Source organism: Octodon degus, unplaced genomic scaffold (genome assembly GCF_000260255.1).
Source record: "Octodon degus isolate 3935 unplaced genomic scaffold, OctDeg1.0 scaffold00008, whole genome shotgun sequence".
Taxonomy (NCBI): domain Eukaryota; kingdom Metazoa; phylum Chordata; class Mammalia; order Rodentia; family Octodontidae; genus Octodon; species Octodon degus.
In genome coordinates this window covers 7,861,487-7,879,356 of record NW_004524584.1, presented here as the reverse complement: position 1 = coordinate 7,879,356, position 17,870 = coordinate 7,861,487, and the positions used below count along the sequence as shown (strand labels likewise).

Genomic DNA, 17,870 nt, shown 5'->3' with positions numbered 1-17,870 from the left:
AATCACTGTCCCAGCATGCCTTGGGGGCGGGGCAGCACGACACAGCAGGGATGGAACCCTGGTCCCTGTGTCTGCCTAAGTAGGTAGTTTAATCCGCTGAGCAGTCTGGCCAGCCCTCATAAGGAAAGTTTAACACAAAACAATTTTGATTTTTTTTTTTGATACAGGGTTTCACTGTGTAGTTCAAGTTGGCCTTGAGCTCATAGCTATTCTCCTGCCTCAGTCTCCCAAGTGCTGGGATTATAGTTGTGTGCCACCATGGCTAGCCAACACTATCAATTTCTTTAAACTTCTAAAGTAACTGCTACATTTAAAAACACTGTATTTCTTCACTACGTGAAACATGGTAATATTTAGAAAATCATGGTTGGTTTGAATAGTTGTATTTTTAATCATTTGAAATTATAAGAACTATAATTAAATGAGAAGCTTGCTGTAAAGGCTTCCTTCTCAGAAGGTCTTTTGGCCCTTGCTGACCATATTTCCCAGAATCTAAGGTGGACCAACCTTATACTGAATTTTTTGGTACAATCATATGGTATAATCATAACAGATTCACATGAAGATAAAAAAAAAAAAAACTGACCAACTGATGATGGTGACCGGAAAGTTCCTTTGCCTCTAATAGAAGGAAGACAGACATTCTCAGAGCCTATTTACTCATGCTGAGTTGGCATAGGACTTTTTTTTTTTTTGTGGCACCAGGGATTGAACTCAGGACCTTGCACTTATTCTACTGAGCTATCTCCCCGGCCCTTGGCATAGGACTTGAATGCTCTATGATAAAACATGAACTGCGCTATATATTAAAAAGCCACTTTACTCAGCACTAATGTAAATAACTGGCCTCAGCAAAAGAAAACCAAGACTTCCATTAATCAACAGGAAGATATAATCCTCTTACACTCATCACACAATTAGAGAATTTTCCTGTATTAGATAAATTTTATTAGTGAATTTAAAGCACATGACTTTTTTATCAGACTTCATAAAGACACTAATGAAAGAGGACTTGCAAAACTGCTTCGCCAAGTGCCAAGAATGACGAGATAAATGTGTTTAAGAACTGTAGCCACCTTTTCTAGAAGATAGATTTAGAGTCCAAAAATACATACAAACTTCTAATAAGAAATAACTGTAAAATGTGTGTGTATGTGTGTATATATATATATATATATATATATATATGTATATTCACTGTTTAATACTAATACTAAAGAACAGGGAGGATTTTCAAATCAGATAAAGTGGATCTTAAAATCATTTCTATCTCTATTGATTTTTCCACAATAAAAAGTATTAATCATGTCTCTTTTTTGAATCAGTTGCTTCCAATAGGACAAACCTCTGTGTTAGCCTCCTACCTCTAAGTAAGAAGTCTAAAACTGCTAGGAGCAAAGGAAAGAAAATCTACTCAGCAGGACATAATCAATGGAAATAATGGAATTTACTACATGTTGTTTGGACAAAATAAGGCCTAATAACACAATACTTTCACTGGTCTTAACATTCTAAACTTCTGTTATACTGTTTATTAAAAAAATTACTCTAACTCATCAAACAGAATAACTAGGTACTGCTCTCAAATCACCTAGTACTTCCTCCATCAGTGACAGGTACATACCTCAACGCCTCTAGGACTCTACTCCGCCCATTTCGAGTGGAGCGAGTGCTTTCAGGTGTTGAAGAGGCACTGTTACAACCACTTCTTGACAGGGAAGTCCTTTGACCTTGGGGTTTCACTATGGAGGTTGCAGACATTATCTCCTGTAGCTGCTTTTGGAAGTTCTCTCTCATCTCCAAGGTCTGTGTCAGAACTTGAAACAAATATACCAGTCAAGGTACACTTCTTTTCATGAGATGTCTCACATTAACTATTTTGTCTAGATCTGGTTGAACACAAATTTATTGGCTTGACGTTTACTAAATAATTATCAGAGATGACAGTAATGTTCTAAGGCTATGAACTCTAGAGAGCATCAGAATATAAGGCAGCCTTTACCACAGGACTGCATATGAAAGAATGTGGAAGCCCTTTAAAGCTCTGTAGCGATGCATCCTTTTGTAGAGCACCCTGTCTGCTCCCAATCCATTCTCATAACACATACCACACCCTAAGACAAAAGACAGTCACCTATGGATGTGCTTCGCTTTCAACTATAGTCGATGAAAACAAGGGAACAACATACAAGTCCTTTGGCTTTTTTAATAGACACTGAAGTAGACATTAACTGCTTTTAGAAAGAACAGAATAGAATTAGCTAGGGATGTCAGAGGCAGACTCTGTAGGATAGGTTGAATAGGTATTAATCTATTAAAGAGAGCAGGTATACCTATAAAGTTATTAAATGTAGCACTGTAATAGTAAGAAATTAAAAATAACCTGTATACGCTACAGAGAATACTTTTGTGAAAGGAACAGTGTTGGCAAATGTTTCAACAATCACTGTGACCTTATCAGATAGTACAGGCAAGACCCTTTATCAGCAGGAATATTATGTCTCCCTGAAGACTCAGACGGTCATTAGCATTTTCTAACAATTGTTTTTTTTTTCTTTTTAGGAAACTGTTTTATATGCACTGAAAAACTAAAAAAATGTATGTGACTGGCTTTATTGTGACATTTGCATGGTCTGGTACTAAGCCCACAGTACCGTACACCCAAGGTTTGCCTGTCACAGTATGAAACCATCCCAAAGCTAAACTATTAAACAAAAAGATCAAGTTATAAGGCAGCATACACAGGTGCTGGGCTGTCTTCAGTGGTAAAGAGTGCTTAGCTAGCATGCTCACCTGTAACTCAGTGGTGCACAGTGCTTCCCTGGGTTTGATCCCCAAGCACCACAGAAATAAAGAAGGGTGTGTGTTAGCCAACACTTGATGTTTTTTTAAAAGATGGGGAAATAGAAAACACACATAGTATACATGTAATTATATATACATAAAACAGCTCTAGAAGATAACTAATAATACTGGGAAACAAGGGTGAGAGAAACTCTTCATACTTTCTCCTGTAGCTTTATTATGTTAATAATTTTTTAGAAAATCATTAATATCTTTAATGGGATAGAACTGTATCATACTAACTGTAAGATACCTAGTTTGATAAGTTCTATAGGTGTCTTAAATCATTAGTTTACAAATTACTACTTAATAACTAATAAAATCCAGAATCAATCCTCATAATATATGCTTTGCTAGTATTTAGCAATACAGCTAATTTTATTTTTCTATCCGATGAAATTAAGTTTTTCTGTATTTTTGGGAAGGATCTACAGGGTGTTCAGGATCTCACTACTAGATCAGACTCACAGTGATTCTCCTGTTTGCAGCCTCCCAAGTGCTAGGATTACAGGGGCACGCCACCTCGCCAGTCTCAAATTGCCATCTCAGCACACCCAGCATGGCAGGCCCCTGCACCTGCTTGCAGGTGCTTTAATCCGCTGAGATATTTGGCCAGCCCTGAAATTAAGTTTTGTATATAAGATGCATTTATAAAAATATTTCTTTTTGTAATTTAAAACACTTTACCTCCTTTAGAATCATTCTTTCCACTTTCATTTGATTCTTTGTTAGTGGTAGTGATGTGGTCCACATCATTTTCTTCATTAGGCAAATGATCTAGCTATTCAAAGAGAAAAATTGTAATTCCTCAAATGAAGCCGTAAGACCTCACAGAAATCTATGATTATTTGTCCTGCCAAGGAGGGGTACATGTTGTCCAAATCACCTACCTCACTGTCCTTTGCTGCAGAGCCAGCTGAAAGTACCTGACCATTACAGGGTCGGTCATCGTGCACAGCGCTGATATCTAGGCTCATTTTGGGATTGTAAGTATGAGGATAAAGGGATTCAGGAAGATGCTTATATTCTCGGGCACACTGCAATACAATGGTGTGCATTAAAACAGGACCTTAGCAAGTGAAACATGTTAAACAGGATAATGAAGACAATATAGTATGTTCAAAGATGACAAAGGTTTACAAAGTTAAAGAATTTTAGTTTACAGTGAAAATTTCTTTTTTTTTTTTTTTTGTGGAACTGGGGATTGAACTCAGGCCTTTGCGCTTGTCAGGGAAATGCTTATTCTGCCATCTCCCCGGCCCCTTTATGAGTACTTATTCTTTTTTTTGTTTGTTTGTTTTTGTGAAAATTTCTATGAAATTCTCAAATTATAAAATTTTCATTTGTACCATTTTTAGCTTTTTTTTTGTACTGGGAATGGAACTCAGGACCGCAAGCACTGTGCCACTATGCTATAGCCCCACCTCCTACACCACTTTTAATTACTGAATGGAATCAAAGTTAGAAGGATTACTCATTAAAGATCTGTATGAAATGTGACCTGGGTGTAGTGGCACAGACCTGTAATATCAGTTACTTGGGGCTAAGGCAGGAGGATTGCAAGATCAAGGCCAGCTTGGGCAACTTAGACCCTGTGTTGAAATAAAATTCAAAAAGAGCTAGGGATGTATGTGGGCAATCCTTGGGTTCAATTCCCAGGACTGGGGGGAGAAAACAACTGAAAAGGAAATGTGAACTCTGATATGGTTTACATCTTTATTTTTATTTTTTTTTTAAACATTTATTTATTTATTGTGTGTGTGTGTGTGTGTGTGTGGCCAGCTCAGCCCACCAGGGGGGCTGGCTGGCATGTGGTGCTGGGGGATCGAACCATGGTCTCTGTGCTTTGCCAAAGCTTGTTCCAAGTAGGTGCTTTAGACCACTGAGCCATCTCGCCAGCCCGGTTTACATCTTTATTATCCTCCAAAAGCCCATGTGTCAGAGACTTGGTCAGCCTGGCACAAAAGTAGGAAGTGTCTGGGACATGCCCATGAAGGGATAGTGGACCCTAGGCCCCTTTTTCTCTTCTACTTTCCAGCTATAAGGTTAAGTGCTCTACCATGTGTACTTGCCGTAATGTACCTACCAGTTAGCCAAGATTATCACACTATATACCCTGATCTGGCCTATACTCTGAAATATGTATGTATTTCCAATTAAACAGAATGGAGAAGGGTATCACTTACTTCTAAAAGCCAGTGCTCTGAAACAATGTGTATTCCTCTTTCCTTTACAGATTTATATTCTCGATTGCTATCATTTGCCCGGCCTTGATAGATGAAATGTGTCACTGTCTCATCAAAACTCCACCTGAAATAACCAAATACAAGAAAATGAATAACTAAGAGAAATATCCGCACTGGTTAAACTGACTATTCACTATGAACACAGTATCCTGACCTACACAAAACTTTCAGAATTAGAGTAAGCAAGACCATCAAACTGTACATTTACTTATTAGCAGATTCTATGTATACATCTCATTGTTTTTATTGTTTATATTCAGATGTCAAAGTAAGTTTGAAAGGTTCTGGGATATTTGTTATTTGGGAAATGGAAAATATATGAAGTGTTCATAAAAGTTATTTTGGTAATTATATGTAAAACCACTTTATTTTTCCCCAGTGTTAATGGTTTGTCTAGTTGTCCCCCTCAAAGCCACAAGCAGCCATGAAGCAGCTCCTAGAGGTTGTGATTAACTCATGATCTAATGCTGGGATTATGGCTGTGAGTGCCACATCGCCCTGGGGCACATAAGCTGCATACAAATGTGAGGGGAAAGAGGCTTGCTTTCAAATAGGCAAAGGTAAACAAATTAAGTAATATTAGAAGCATCTAAATAATAAGTTATCTTTTTTCCACTGCCCTGTGGATCCTTCAAAATATTAAAAATATAGCTGATTAATTCATTAGGACTAATGACTGTCTCTAATAGCTGTCAAGTAAATTAAAGTACTTAAATACCAGTACTTTGATATTTCCTTTAAATAAATAAAGAGTGCTGGGGAGATAGTTGAGCAGTCTAAATGCCTGCCTGAGAAGTGCAAAGACCCAGGTTTGATCCCCAGTACTGCATGTTGTGCAGGCCCTAGAACACTGGGCATGCCTTGCCAGCCACAGAAACTGGGTGTGGTGATACATGCCTGTAATTCCAGTGCTGGGGAGGCTGAGACGGAAGGATCACTGTGAGTCTGAGTTGCACAGATCTTGTACCAAATAAATAAATAAAGTAAAGGTTTTTTTGAGACAGGGTCTCATTATGTAGTTTAGGCTGGCCTTAAACTCATGGCAATCCTCCTCCTCACCCTCAGCAATGCTGGGATTGCAACTGTGTCACCAGCAAACCCAGTAAGTTTATTGAAATATTAAATAATCCAGATAATTCAGAAAAATAGAGGAGCTTTCACTTGAATCAACTTGATTTACCTTTTAATGTCACTGTGATAACTGGCATAGAAGCTATGAGTTGTGGTTCTCCAAAGTCCTTTACTAGTTGCTGTAGATGGTACAGATCATGGATGGGCAGATTTTCCTTACAGGCTGGGTGGCAAATATCTTAGGCCCTGCAGGTCAATTTCATTTGTGACTACTCAACTTCTGCCTTATTGGATGAAGGCAATCAAAAAACAATATACAACAGACATTGCTAGGTTCCAATCAAACTCTACCATAAAAACAGATGGTCAGCCCACCAACCTCGGTCCAGGCAAGTGCTTTTACCACTTGTGGTTTGTTTTTTTTTTTTGAGACAGGGTCTCCTGTGTAGTCCAACCTGGTCTTGAGCTTACTTTGAAGCCCAGGGTAGCTTCAACCTTGTGGTGATCCTCCTGCCTCAGCCTCCCAGGTGCTGGGATTACACACATGTGCCACCATGCCTGGCATCACTGTCACTGCTCCAAAAGGTACTTCAGAAATTTGTTTATGGGTGGTAGGGGTGACTGGTTGTTAAAATAATGTATTCACATTCTCTACCTTTGGTGAGAGCATAGACTGATGCAACCACTGTGGAAACCAGTGTGAAAACTGCTCAAAAAACGAGGACTAGAGGTTCCACCTGACTGAGCAAGCTATAGCCCTTCTTGGTATCTTCCCGAAAGAACCAAAAGCACCATGCCACAGCAATATATGCACACCCATGTTTATAGCAGCACAGTTTGTAATAGTTAAATTTTGAAAACAACCCAGATGCCCATCAATGGATAAAGATGTGGGGTTTTTACACAATGGAGTATTACTCAGCCATAAAGAAGAATATACTAGAGACATTTCTAAGTAAATAGATGTATCTTGAGATCATCATTATCAGGTGAAATAATAATGATGATATTATAAAAGATATCATTATATAAATAATAAGAAAACTTCACTAGCCCACAATAGATGCATTAAACACTTAGATGCTTACAACTATCATAGACAATTTTATATTTATACTCTACTGGCCCAATTTCTTTATCACGTAGAAAACTGAGATAAAATTAAAGCGGAAGATAAAACTAAATCTATTTCTCAAACTCACAGCTACAAAGCCAACCACTACAGTACTTACAGACAGCTGGACACTAGCAATCAACAGAGGGAAAAAGCAAGAGTCTCTCTGTTAACTAGGGCGCTGTCTCTAGCTTACACTTCCAGGTTGGTGGTAGATCTAACAGACTGTCTCTAAAGTCTTAAAAATGATGCATATTGGCCAGGCGTGTGCCTATAGTCCCAACTATTAAAAAGACTAAGGCAGGCCCTGGGCATCATAGCAGGGTCCTGTATCTGTCTGTCTGTCTGACTGGCAGTGCTGGGCACTGAACCAAGAGCCTCAGGAACACTAAGCAGGTGCTTTACCCCTGAGCTACATCACCAGTTCTATGCCCTTAAGAAAAAGAACTTAAAAAAAGACACAAATTAAAACACGCTTTTTGAAAACAGCCCATCTGCATTCAGGAGGGCCCTGGAGTACTTGGTACTATACATAGAAGAGCTCTAATCTGAAAATCATTAAAGTTAAAACAAGATTAATCTCAGGTCCCAGACTATTACTGGACTAGAAACTGAACACAGGAACTTTTAAATTCTACTGATCATTCATGAATTCCAAGTTTCCAGAATAGTTAGTGGAACACAGGATCTCAAATATTTGTTAAATAAACCCTAAAAAATACACATACATGAATGGAAGAATGAGAAGCTATCTTCAAATAAGGTGGTAAGTTACAAATCAACAGGAGACTTTACAGATAGCATTACCAACTAAAAACCAAAACCACATGTGTTCTTAAGAATGCTGTCAACGACTCTGGGTTTCCTGAGGCCACATTATCTCCAGACAGACGACGTGCACTACCTGTAATCTGCTCCCAGACAGGCTGCGATGCCATTGAGCTCACTCTGCTTCTTGCTGAGCTTCTTACTCACACATATCACAACCTTGTGAAGTGGCTTTGGAGCTTCTTCCTGTACATGGGGACCCCGAAACGAAAAAAGATTAGAGACACTGTTGTTTGTGTTTTCACTAAAATTTCTACAGAATAAGAGAACAAGTCTACCTTTTCTGATTGGGTATTCTTCAGTTGAGGGCTGGCAGAAAGAGCGGCAGCATTTCGAGAGCTATTTACCAAAGCAAGTTTCAGATTTCTGACAATGACTTCAGAGAGTGGTGGGCTTAGTTTCTTCTTCTGTTTGCTAGGACCTCCGGGCGTTTCCAAGGCTGCAAGTGCATCCTATGTATTTGAAAGACAGGGAAAGTTGGAGGGTGAGGAGGAAAAGAAAGCAGCAAGGAAGGAGAGGATGGAAGGCCGAGGGGTATAAAAAGGAGCAGGAACTCCTCATATTTATGCATTATAGCACTAATCACCTCTGGTTTTCACCCAAACAACAAAAAGAACGAATTATCATTTATACCTGTATATTATGTAGAAAAAAATAAATCCCTACTATCCAGCAAACCTGTTCAAGGAAACTACTAGACTTAGATTTTAACAGTTCATGCCACACTTACCTGAGTCTTAAGAGTTAAAATAAAGGACACACACAAAAAAAAAAAATAAAATAAAAAATAAAGGACACAAAAATAAAACTAGGAAACCCTCAGGGATGGATATAAATGAGACAAAGTGTAAGACAAAAAGAAGCCAGCGTAAGATGAGAATTGTGAAAAATCTTCAATTGCATAAAATATATTCCTGCACCCAAGGCACCCACAACACCCTCCTGAAAGCTACTGCCCAACTGGCCTGCTCACTGTCTTCTGCATCTGGCCAGAGTGGGCTGCACCACTGAAAAGTCTACAAGGTTTGCCGTCCCTTCTAGGCAGTGCGTTTAACCTATATGAATATGACTTTCTCCTTTTATACAAAGAAGCCAATATTTGCTCTGAAAACTGACAGGTTTATTTTAAGAATCCAATGAGAAAGGGCCAGCCAGATAGCTCAGTGGATTAAAGCGCCTGCATAGGCAGAGCGCAGCAGCAAGGGTTCGTTCCCCGGCATGCCAAGTCAGCCCTGCCCCTGGGGCATGCTGAGATGGTGACTGAGATTGGGTGTGGTGGCACGAGACTGTAATCCCAGCACTTGGGAGGCTGAAAACAGGAAAATCACTGAGTCCGATCTCCACTGTGAGACCCTGTACTAAGATACATTTAAAAAAAAAGAATCAGATGAGGGAATGCCACTAGTCCAGAATTACACAGTTCTCGGCACACTTATGACTTGATCCAGGACATTCTGCTTTCATACCATACAGACGGCTGTTACTTTGAATTTTCAGTCCATTATAACCATAGACTTCAGTATTCAGACTGTATTATACGTTTACCTGTCAATATCTCTGGGAAATTTATCATACACTGCACAATTTAAGGCTTTAACTTTATAAAATGTAAAATTGTTACTTTAGGACTACTTTAAAACTTACTTTCACATCAAAGGAAGGCTTAAACAGTTTGTCCTTTGACAGAAATTTGGACGGTGTGTCCAGGTGTACCGAGGGCTCCTTCTGAAGGGGCTTTCCTGCCACAGGAGAGGCTGCAGCCTGCCCAGTGTGGTGTGAGAGCACAGCACGAAATGCTTTACTCTGAAAGCGGTTCATGTCCAAAGGGGTAACGGCCATTTTTCTTGGAGGTTCCATATGCGTGGCAGTATGTGCTGAAGTATCTGTATTTAGAGTCTTTCCATTTGTTATTTCAGTTTCCAATGTTTGTTCTAAAGATTTAAATTGAAGAGAAACAAGTATGAGTCACTACTATCCATTTTGTTTTCTCCAAAGAAGCACACAAAAAATAATGTTCTTGGGGGCTGGGGAGATGGCTCAGTGCAATAAGCGCTTCCCTGGCAAGTGCTAGGGCCTGAGTTCAATCCCCAGTTCCACCGAAAAATAAAAAAATAAATAGAATAGGTAAATTGTTTTGTTTTTTTTTTTTTTAAAGTAATGTTCTTGTATCTCACTGGAACATAATTTCTCTATATTTTAATTATTATTATTTTTTTTTTTGTGGTACTGGTGATTGAACTTGGGACCTTATGCTTGCCAGGCGGGCACTTAAGCTGCTGAGCTATCTGCCCAGCCCTATTTTTTCATTTATTTGCTTTTTGGTTTATTGCGGTAGGAATTCACTATGTAGTTCCATTGGCCCTGAATTCACTCTGTAGCTCAGGCTGACCTTTAACTCAGTGACCCTCCTGCCTCAGCATTCAAAATGCTGGGGTTATAGTAGTTGCCAAGTCAAGTCCTCAGGAACATGTTAAATCATGAAGTTATACTCCTAGTCTTTAAGAAGTAAACCAAGTAATGTGTTAAAACATACACTGCATTGGAAAACCATTAATTAAGACAAATAATGAACACAGGCTTCCTATTTCATTTTGTGAAACAATACAATTTTCTCAATAAACCCACTTGCCATAATCGCATCCATAAACGTCAACTTAGTCAACACAAGAATAAAAAAAAGTAAAAAAACCTGAGGATATAGCTCAGTGGCAGAGCACTTGCCTAGCATGAGCTAGGTTCTGGGTTCCATCTCCCACACCACAAAACACAACAAAAACCCCAACTACAGTCAAGTTTTGTAGTCTACCAAGAAACTTTAATATGACCTATACTCAACTTGTATGTCCATCATAAATTCCCATTCTAGTTGGGTGAATACTTAAGGCTCTGAGAACTGTTCCTAAGTTACTGACCTATCCTCTAAATTTGCCCATGATGTCATCTTATAGAGGTTATTTGTGTCACCCCACCACTGCCTCTTTCCACCCTCTCTCATTACAGAACATAAGAACAAAACTCACTCTCCCATGACTCCTCCATGCCAGCCTGATGCTAAACAGTGCAGATACAGACTGCACAGGACATACTTATGTGTGCCTTAAAGAAGCTGCAGTTCAACGGACTAAGAACCATACAAAGGCAACACAAAATGTTTGTTTCTCATGTGTGTGAGAGTGTGTGTGTGTGTGTGTGTGTGTGTGTGTGTGTGTTTTCGAAAGGGACATTCACTATGCAACTGAAGCTGGCCTTGAACTCACTTTGTAGCCCAGGCTGGCCTCAACTCATAGTAATCCTCCTGCCTCAGCCTTCCAATGCTGGGATTACAGGCATGCACCACCACATCCTGCAAACAAAATGTTTTAGCAAGACAAGGGCAGTGCTTGCCTGGGGGTCCAATCACCAGCACTGGGAAAAGAAAACAACTGGAAGAGCCACTGAGCCTTAAATGGTTTTAAAGAAATGTACAAAAGCCTGAAGAAAAGCAGGAAAGGAACACATCAGGTTAAGTGGTTAGTATAAGCCACAGAAGGAACTAACAATAAAAGGGATAAAAGCTTACACCTTTCACCTTCAAACTCACCCTCCAACATTCTTTCAATGTTTTGCACCCACCCACTAGCTTTCAGATAATACCTAAGGCTGATAATACAATGCAAATTAAGCATTTGTGATACAGATACACATTCATTTTGCCATCCAGTATCAACTGCTCAATAGTGGATTACTGTACCCAAAATGAAAAGCAGAAATAAACAATGTCTCCTAAAACAAATTATGGAACATGCGTATCCCAGAAACTATCAAGTAATAAAGTGTATACACGGAATAAAATAAAAGCAATAACCTGTAGATGAATTTTCGATCAGGAAACGGCTTTCATCTGCTCGCCTTCCCGTCCGCGCAGTCTCCAACAGCCAAGCTATAGTGACTGCCGGTAAATTCCACTTCTTTGCAGCTTCGTACTTGGAACCAACTGGTTCTTTCAATATAAGGTGTGTACTGGCAAGCATGCCTTTCTTTGCATTGGATTTGCGGACAAAGTATTCTTGAACACTGAAATTTTATTAAAAGAGAATCAAATGGTCACAAACAAAATGAGACAAAGGTTCTATTAAGTTACTTAAGTTTAAGAAAACATACTGACTAAAAATTAGCACATTCCGCATGAAATCCTTACGAATCTCCTTACAAGGACTATTCTAGGATAAAATTATATTGCTATACCAAATAACTTCCATACAGAGTTAGACTTTCAAGACTAAGTACAGTACCTCCTTAATTAGTCATTATCCACCCATCTTTTCCCCTGAAAGGAGGCAAGGAACAAATATAGGAGCAAAATATAAGTAACATTATATATATATACACATATATCCATATATATGTATGTATACATATATATCCCCCCACTATTTTTCACATGTAATTGCAGTTGGTTCTTTGGTTGTTTATATGAATGAAGGTTATGGATTTTTGTGTATTAATTTTCTGCACAGTCACTTTATTCAATTTTTCTAAGCACTGCTTTAGTTGTATCAAATGGATTCTGTTGTCATGTTTTTATTTTCTGCAATTTGTTTTTAAAAATCGATTTAATAAAATGAAAATACAGAACATACCAAATACACACACACACACACACACACACACACACACACACACACAGCTTAATGAATTATTTTATTTATTTTTTGTATTTTAGGGAAGGGTCTACATGGTGTTCAGGGTCTCACTACACAGACTAGACTCGTAGTGATCAGTCTGTTTACAGCCTCCCAAGAGCTTGGATTACAGGCGTATGCCACCACGCCCAGTCTCAATTGCTGTCTCAGTGCGCCCCGGGGTGGGGCTGGTACACAGGCCTGGGGATCAAACCCCTGGCATCTCTGGGCCTGGGCCTGCTTGCAGGCACTTTAATCCACTGAGCTATTTGGCCAGCCCTTAATGAATTATTACAAGGTACAAGCCATAATACTCACCATCTAGGTCAAGATACAATCTTGCTGGCCACCCCTGAATCTCTCCAGTATGCCATCCAATTTCCTTCCCTTTATCTTAATGGTCACCACTGTTTGAACACTTATGGCAATCACTCCTTCACTGTTCATTAATCGCATACTGCACCTTTTCATGTTGTAGCTCCCCTACAGTCTTCATTTCTTCCATATACACTAAGGGAAGATGCTATGTGGAAGAGACTGGAGTATTTATACCACAGAACTGCTTTTATTAGCAATTCTAAAATCCAAGCAAGCCTGGATTTTGCTGATTTATCACTGTAATGTAATTTAACATGTTCTTCTGTGAACAATTCCTACAGATCAATAGCTGGATCAACAGGCATCAGACACAGGCTTGGTAATTTTGGTAAGACTTCAAGGTGATGGCTTAACCTGATTGTCTTTTTACTGTGTTAACTACTGATCATCAATGCCTACATTCCTTCACCATTAGGGCTTATAATCCTATCCTCTCTTATTTTTTAGAATATCCCTAGAAAGGACAATTTTGCCTTATCTGCTTCCTGAGGCACACTGGCAGGAAATGGGAGGATAATAGATATCCTTTTTCCTTTGGCCAGCCTTCAAAATAAAAGGTTCCTCAGCACTTTTCAAAGGTGGCCAACTAGGGGGTACCCCAGGTGGTACCACTACAGTACCACTGTGAAGTCATGATTTCAATACTATGTGATGTGTCTCAATTCAGTGTATTATCCTCAATGATATCTAAATTTTCCTGTATTTGGCAAGTGGAGCTATTGTTGACACCACCTTCCCTAACAGTCTTTGATAATAATTCCTGCTCTCCCTCCCAACATGTTTTCTCACCCAAATCTGTACCTAATCATTTAATTTTACTCTTAATGGGAAATAACATTTTAAGAGTAAAATCAAGTTTTCAATTCTTCACATTTCCTGTTATTTTTGTCTTTTAAGTATCGTCTTTATTTAGTATATACATATGAGGTGTGATCAAAGTATACAGTGAACATTCAAATTTTTAAAATTCATTACTAAGCAAAGCACACATTGCCATATCTCTCAAAATTCTCCCACCAGCTCTTAACATTGTGATCCCACCATTCTTGCCACTTTCTGGAGCAGCTTTGGAAAGCTTGTTTTGTTGAATGTCTTTATGAGGTATGATCAAAAATTCAGTGACTGCTACTGCCAAACAGTACCCAAGGGAAAGGCAGGTCTGCCAAGCTACAGGAGGTGTGCCCTCCCCCATCATGCTCACCCGATCTAGCTCCACGGGCCTTCTGGATCTTCTCCAGAGTCACAATGACCACGAAAGGTAATTTGTTTTGAACTGATTTGAACAACATAACTAAAAAAACTCATGAAAAATGACTTTATTAAAACTACTTCACAAGTGGCAAGAATGATGAGATGTGATTCGAGCAAGAGGAAGTATTCCGAGGGAAATTAACTACTAGCAATGTATGTTTTACTACAGCAAAAAGAAAAAAGAAAAATAAGATTTACCATGTTTTTTAAAATCATAGTCTTTATATTTTCAGTATGAACAGCATTATTTACAATGCTCTTTTCTTTAATGATTTATGATATAAATTCCAACCTGCCTGACAGTAAAACTGACCTTTTTCTTTTCTGAAACATTTACTTGTTTTGCCCACTATTCCTCCACAATTTTCTGAATCATTTTAAAAGTAGTTGAAATTTTTATGATCTAAATGTATTTATTTTAATGCAGAGCTCAACTTGTATTTATTGATATTACTACTCTTCTACTTTCGTCATTTTTTTTTTGTTTTGGAAGGGGGTTCTGGGGTTGAACATAAGACCTTGTGTGTGCTAGGCAAATACTCCATCACTGACCTACAGCCCCATCACCCTCGCTCACTTTTAAAATTTTGTGATAGGATCTTGCAAAGTTGTCCACACTAGTTTCAAACTTGCGATCTTCCTGCCTCAGCCTGCTAGATAGCTAGGACTGTACCACATTCACCTGCTGCTTTTTTAAATAGCCATTATCTGATGATAATAAATTAGGGCTGGGATAATATGGATTGTAGAAGTAACTTGTTAAATTCATTCTTTCACTCAAGATACTCATTATCTCTGCTTACTATTTGCATTTCTGGCTGAAAACAAGAGAAACAATGAATGTATACTATCAGATGAATAAAAAAACCTATATGGTACACAGAAGGGTACAATGCTTAGATAAGCATCAGTCAATATGAGTGCAGGGATCAGCATTAAGCAGTGCCTTTCCTGATTGCTAAGTCAATGCCACACTGAAGCGTATTGTCTGTTTTTCTATTTCCAAATAGGGTCCCACCACGCAATCCAGGCTGGCCTCAAACTCACTACATAGCCCAGCCTGGTCTCAAACTTTTGAGTCTCCTGCCTCAGCTTCCCAAATATCAAGACTAGAGGCGTATGTAACATCTGGCCAATGTGCACAGTCTCAAATGTTCACCATGTACCCAGCTCACTACATCTTGCCCTCCATCACCTTGAGCCATCTATACTATTCCTCAATGACAAATATAATGAAAATACCTAGCCAAATTCTACTTACAATGCTTTCTAGTATGTCAAAACAAACTACAAAGCACACAACAGTAGGAATACTAAAACCATTCCATACCTTGCTCCAAGGTGATTTGCTAAGAATATCAAAGAATCCTTTTCTGCTCCAACACACTGGCTGAATGAAATTACACAATCCTCTAAAGGAGTCATTCCTGTCATTACTGGGACTGGTGTGAAGAGAGGATTTGACTTTGGATCAAGAAAAGTCTGATAGTCAATACAAGTAACCTTTTAGAAACAAGAAAAACAGTAAAGTCAACCTAGATGATAAAACTAACGATTAACACTGGTTCAATTACAGGACCAGTTTTAATGAAATTTTAATATAATATGAACATTATGCTCATTTTCAATATAACTAAAATAATATTTAACAAAAAATATGGACATCAATTCATTACACTGGTATTTGAAAAACACAGATTATCGCAGCTAACGTTTCTCAAAATCAATTGTTTCCAATGTATTAATTTATCAATTTTTCTTCCTCTCATCTCTCTTTTTGAGACAGAGTCTAACTTTGTAGTGCAGGCTGCCCTGGAACTTGCTATGTAGTCCAGGCTGGCTTCAAACTCACAGCAATTCTGCCTAAGCCTCCTAAGTGCTGGGATTAAAGGCATGTGTTGAAAATGAACAACATACTTTGGTTGTAAGGAAAGATAAACAGTATGGGATGACCCAGAGTGGCCTGCTAAGAGGCAGGTGTGGTGGCACATGCCTATAATCACTGAGCTTGGAAGGCTTAGGCAGGAAGATTGCCAGAAAGAAGTTGGGAGGCCAACCTAGTATACAGTGAGTTTAAGGCCAGCCTGAATTTCACAATGAGACCCTATCTCAAAAGAGAGAGAGACAGAGAGAAAGAGAGAGAACAACAACAACAACAAAAAAAGGAAGAAAGAAATGAAGGAAGGTACACAGGTAGGTTGGTTGTTACTGTGATCCCTGGGACAGTAATCTCCACTCGACCAGGATCAAGACAAGAGGAACGCACAATTTTGTATTTTAAACATTTCCTTTGCTAAAAGTAAAGATGCTACTCAAACCTAAATGTCAATTTTTATAAACTGCCTAAGAACTAAACATTAACACTCTTGGCATTCATTCAAATATCCTTCAATACCGCACTGATTGTTAAGAGTTTTCTTACCAGCCACGTGTTTGTAACAACTTCTCCCACAGTTGCCTCTACTTCACACCCCAGCAAAGGCACCACAGCATAATCGGCAACAACTCTGGTAGGGAGGGCGACAATCTTTCCAGCATATTCCTGTATGATGCTTGCAATACTGCATTCATTTTCATCACTAAAACCTAAAATAAGGAAACTCTTTCTGCTAAATAAGCCTTCTGTAACTGTAGAAACATCAGGGATGCAATGACTGATGGAAGACTGGTTTTCTTCTTGTAGAGAAATGTGAGTAGAATCATTAAAGGGCTCAACATGAGTAGAACCATTACAGGGCCCAACTGCCGACTCTACAGCTTCAGACTTGTTAGCTTCCACTGGAAGAGAAAAAGTTTTCCAACAGATAATTTATCTCACAGTTAAAGTTCAATTTCAAATAAGGACATTAATGTAACAAGTCTGACCATTTGGAGGTTTACCCAACTAAGGCTTAAATGTACACAATGAAGAAGGGATGTGGATCTACACCATCCTCAGGGTAACCAAGGACGTCATCAATATCACCATCTTCCAGGAGGAAGCAAGTTAGTTCTATGTATTCCTAAAGTGCTGGACATGGATAAGCTGAAAGTTATGCTGAACCTATAAGGTATGACTTAATTTGAAAACTCTTTTACATTTAGAATAGCACTGGGAAAATATTAAAGGAAAAACAGAATTAATGGGCCTAAGTAGTATAACTAAGACTTCTTTTTCATGGAGCTAACTACATAAATGCAATAATACAAAAATCAGTTATTCCTAAAAACTCCTAAGATGTTTCTTACAGAAGTTAGAGCTATCAGCTTCTGTGCAGATATTTCTTTTTTTTTTCCTAAAATAACATTTATTTATTTATTTATTTATGCATGTATTTGGTACAGGGTCTCACTACGCAGCTCAGACTCACAGTGATCCTCCTGTCTCAGCCTCCCCAGAGCTGGGATTATAGGCTTGCATCACCGAACCCGGTTTCAGTGGCTGGCGCAGTGTACCCAGACATCCTGGGTTTCTTAGACTGTTGAGTTTTTTCCCCA

The 17,870-nt window shown here is 38.8% G+C and overlaps 1 protein-coding gene across 3 annotated transcripts in view; it reads right to left on the bottom strand.

Moving 5' to 3' along the window:
* The window catches only part of Topbp1 (DNA topoisomerase II binding protein 1), a 64,475-nt gene that overhangs the window by 26,268 nt on the left and 20,337 nt on the right, over positions 1–17,870 (bottom strand). For all 3 annotated transcript variants that reach the window (XM_023706591.1, XM_023706596.1, XM_023706597.1), the window contains 10 exons: positions 16,816–17,171; positions 15,724–15,896; positions 11,948–12,156; positions 9,748–10,034; positions 8,382–8,555; positions 8,180–8,289; positions 5,031–5,154; positions 3,735–3,881; positions 3,532–3,625; positions 1,625–1,817 (listed from right to left, as the gene is read on the bottom strand). In XM_023706591.1, coding sequence (XP_023562359.1) covers positions 1,625–1,817; positions 3,532–3,625; positions 3,735–3,881; positions 5,031–5,154; positions 8,180–8,289; positions 8,382–8,555; positions 9,748–10,034; positions 11,948–12,156; positions 15,724–15,896; positions 16,816–17,171 — 1,867 coding nt within the window. The remainder of the gene's footprint in view (positions 1–1,624; positions 1,818–3,531; positions 3,626–3,734; positions 3,882–5,030; positions 5,155–8,179; positions 8,290–8,381; positions 8,556–9,747; positions 10,035–11,947; positions 12,157–15,723; positions 15,897–16,815; positions 17,172–17,870) is intronic.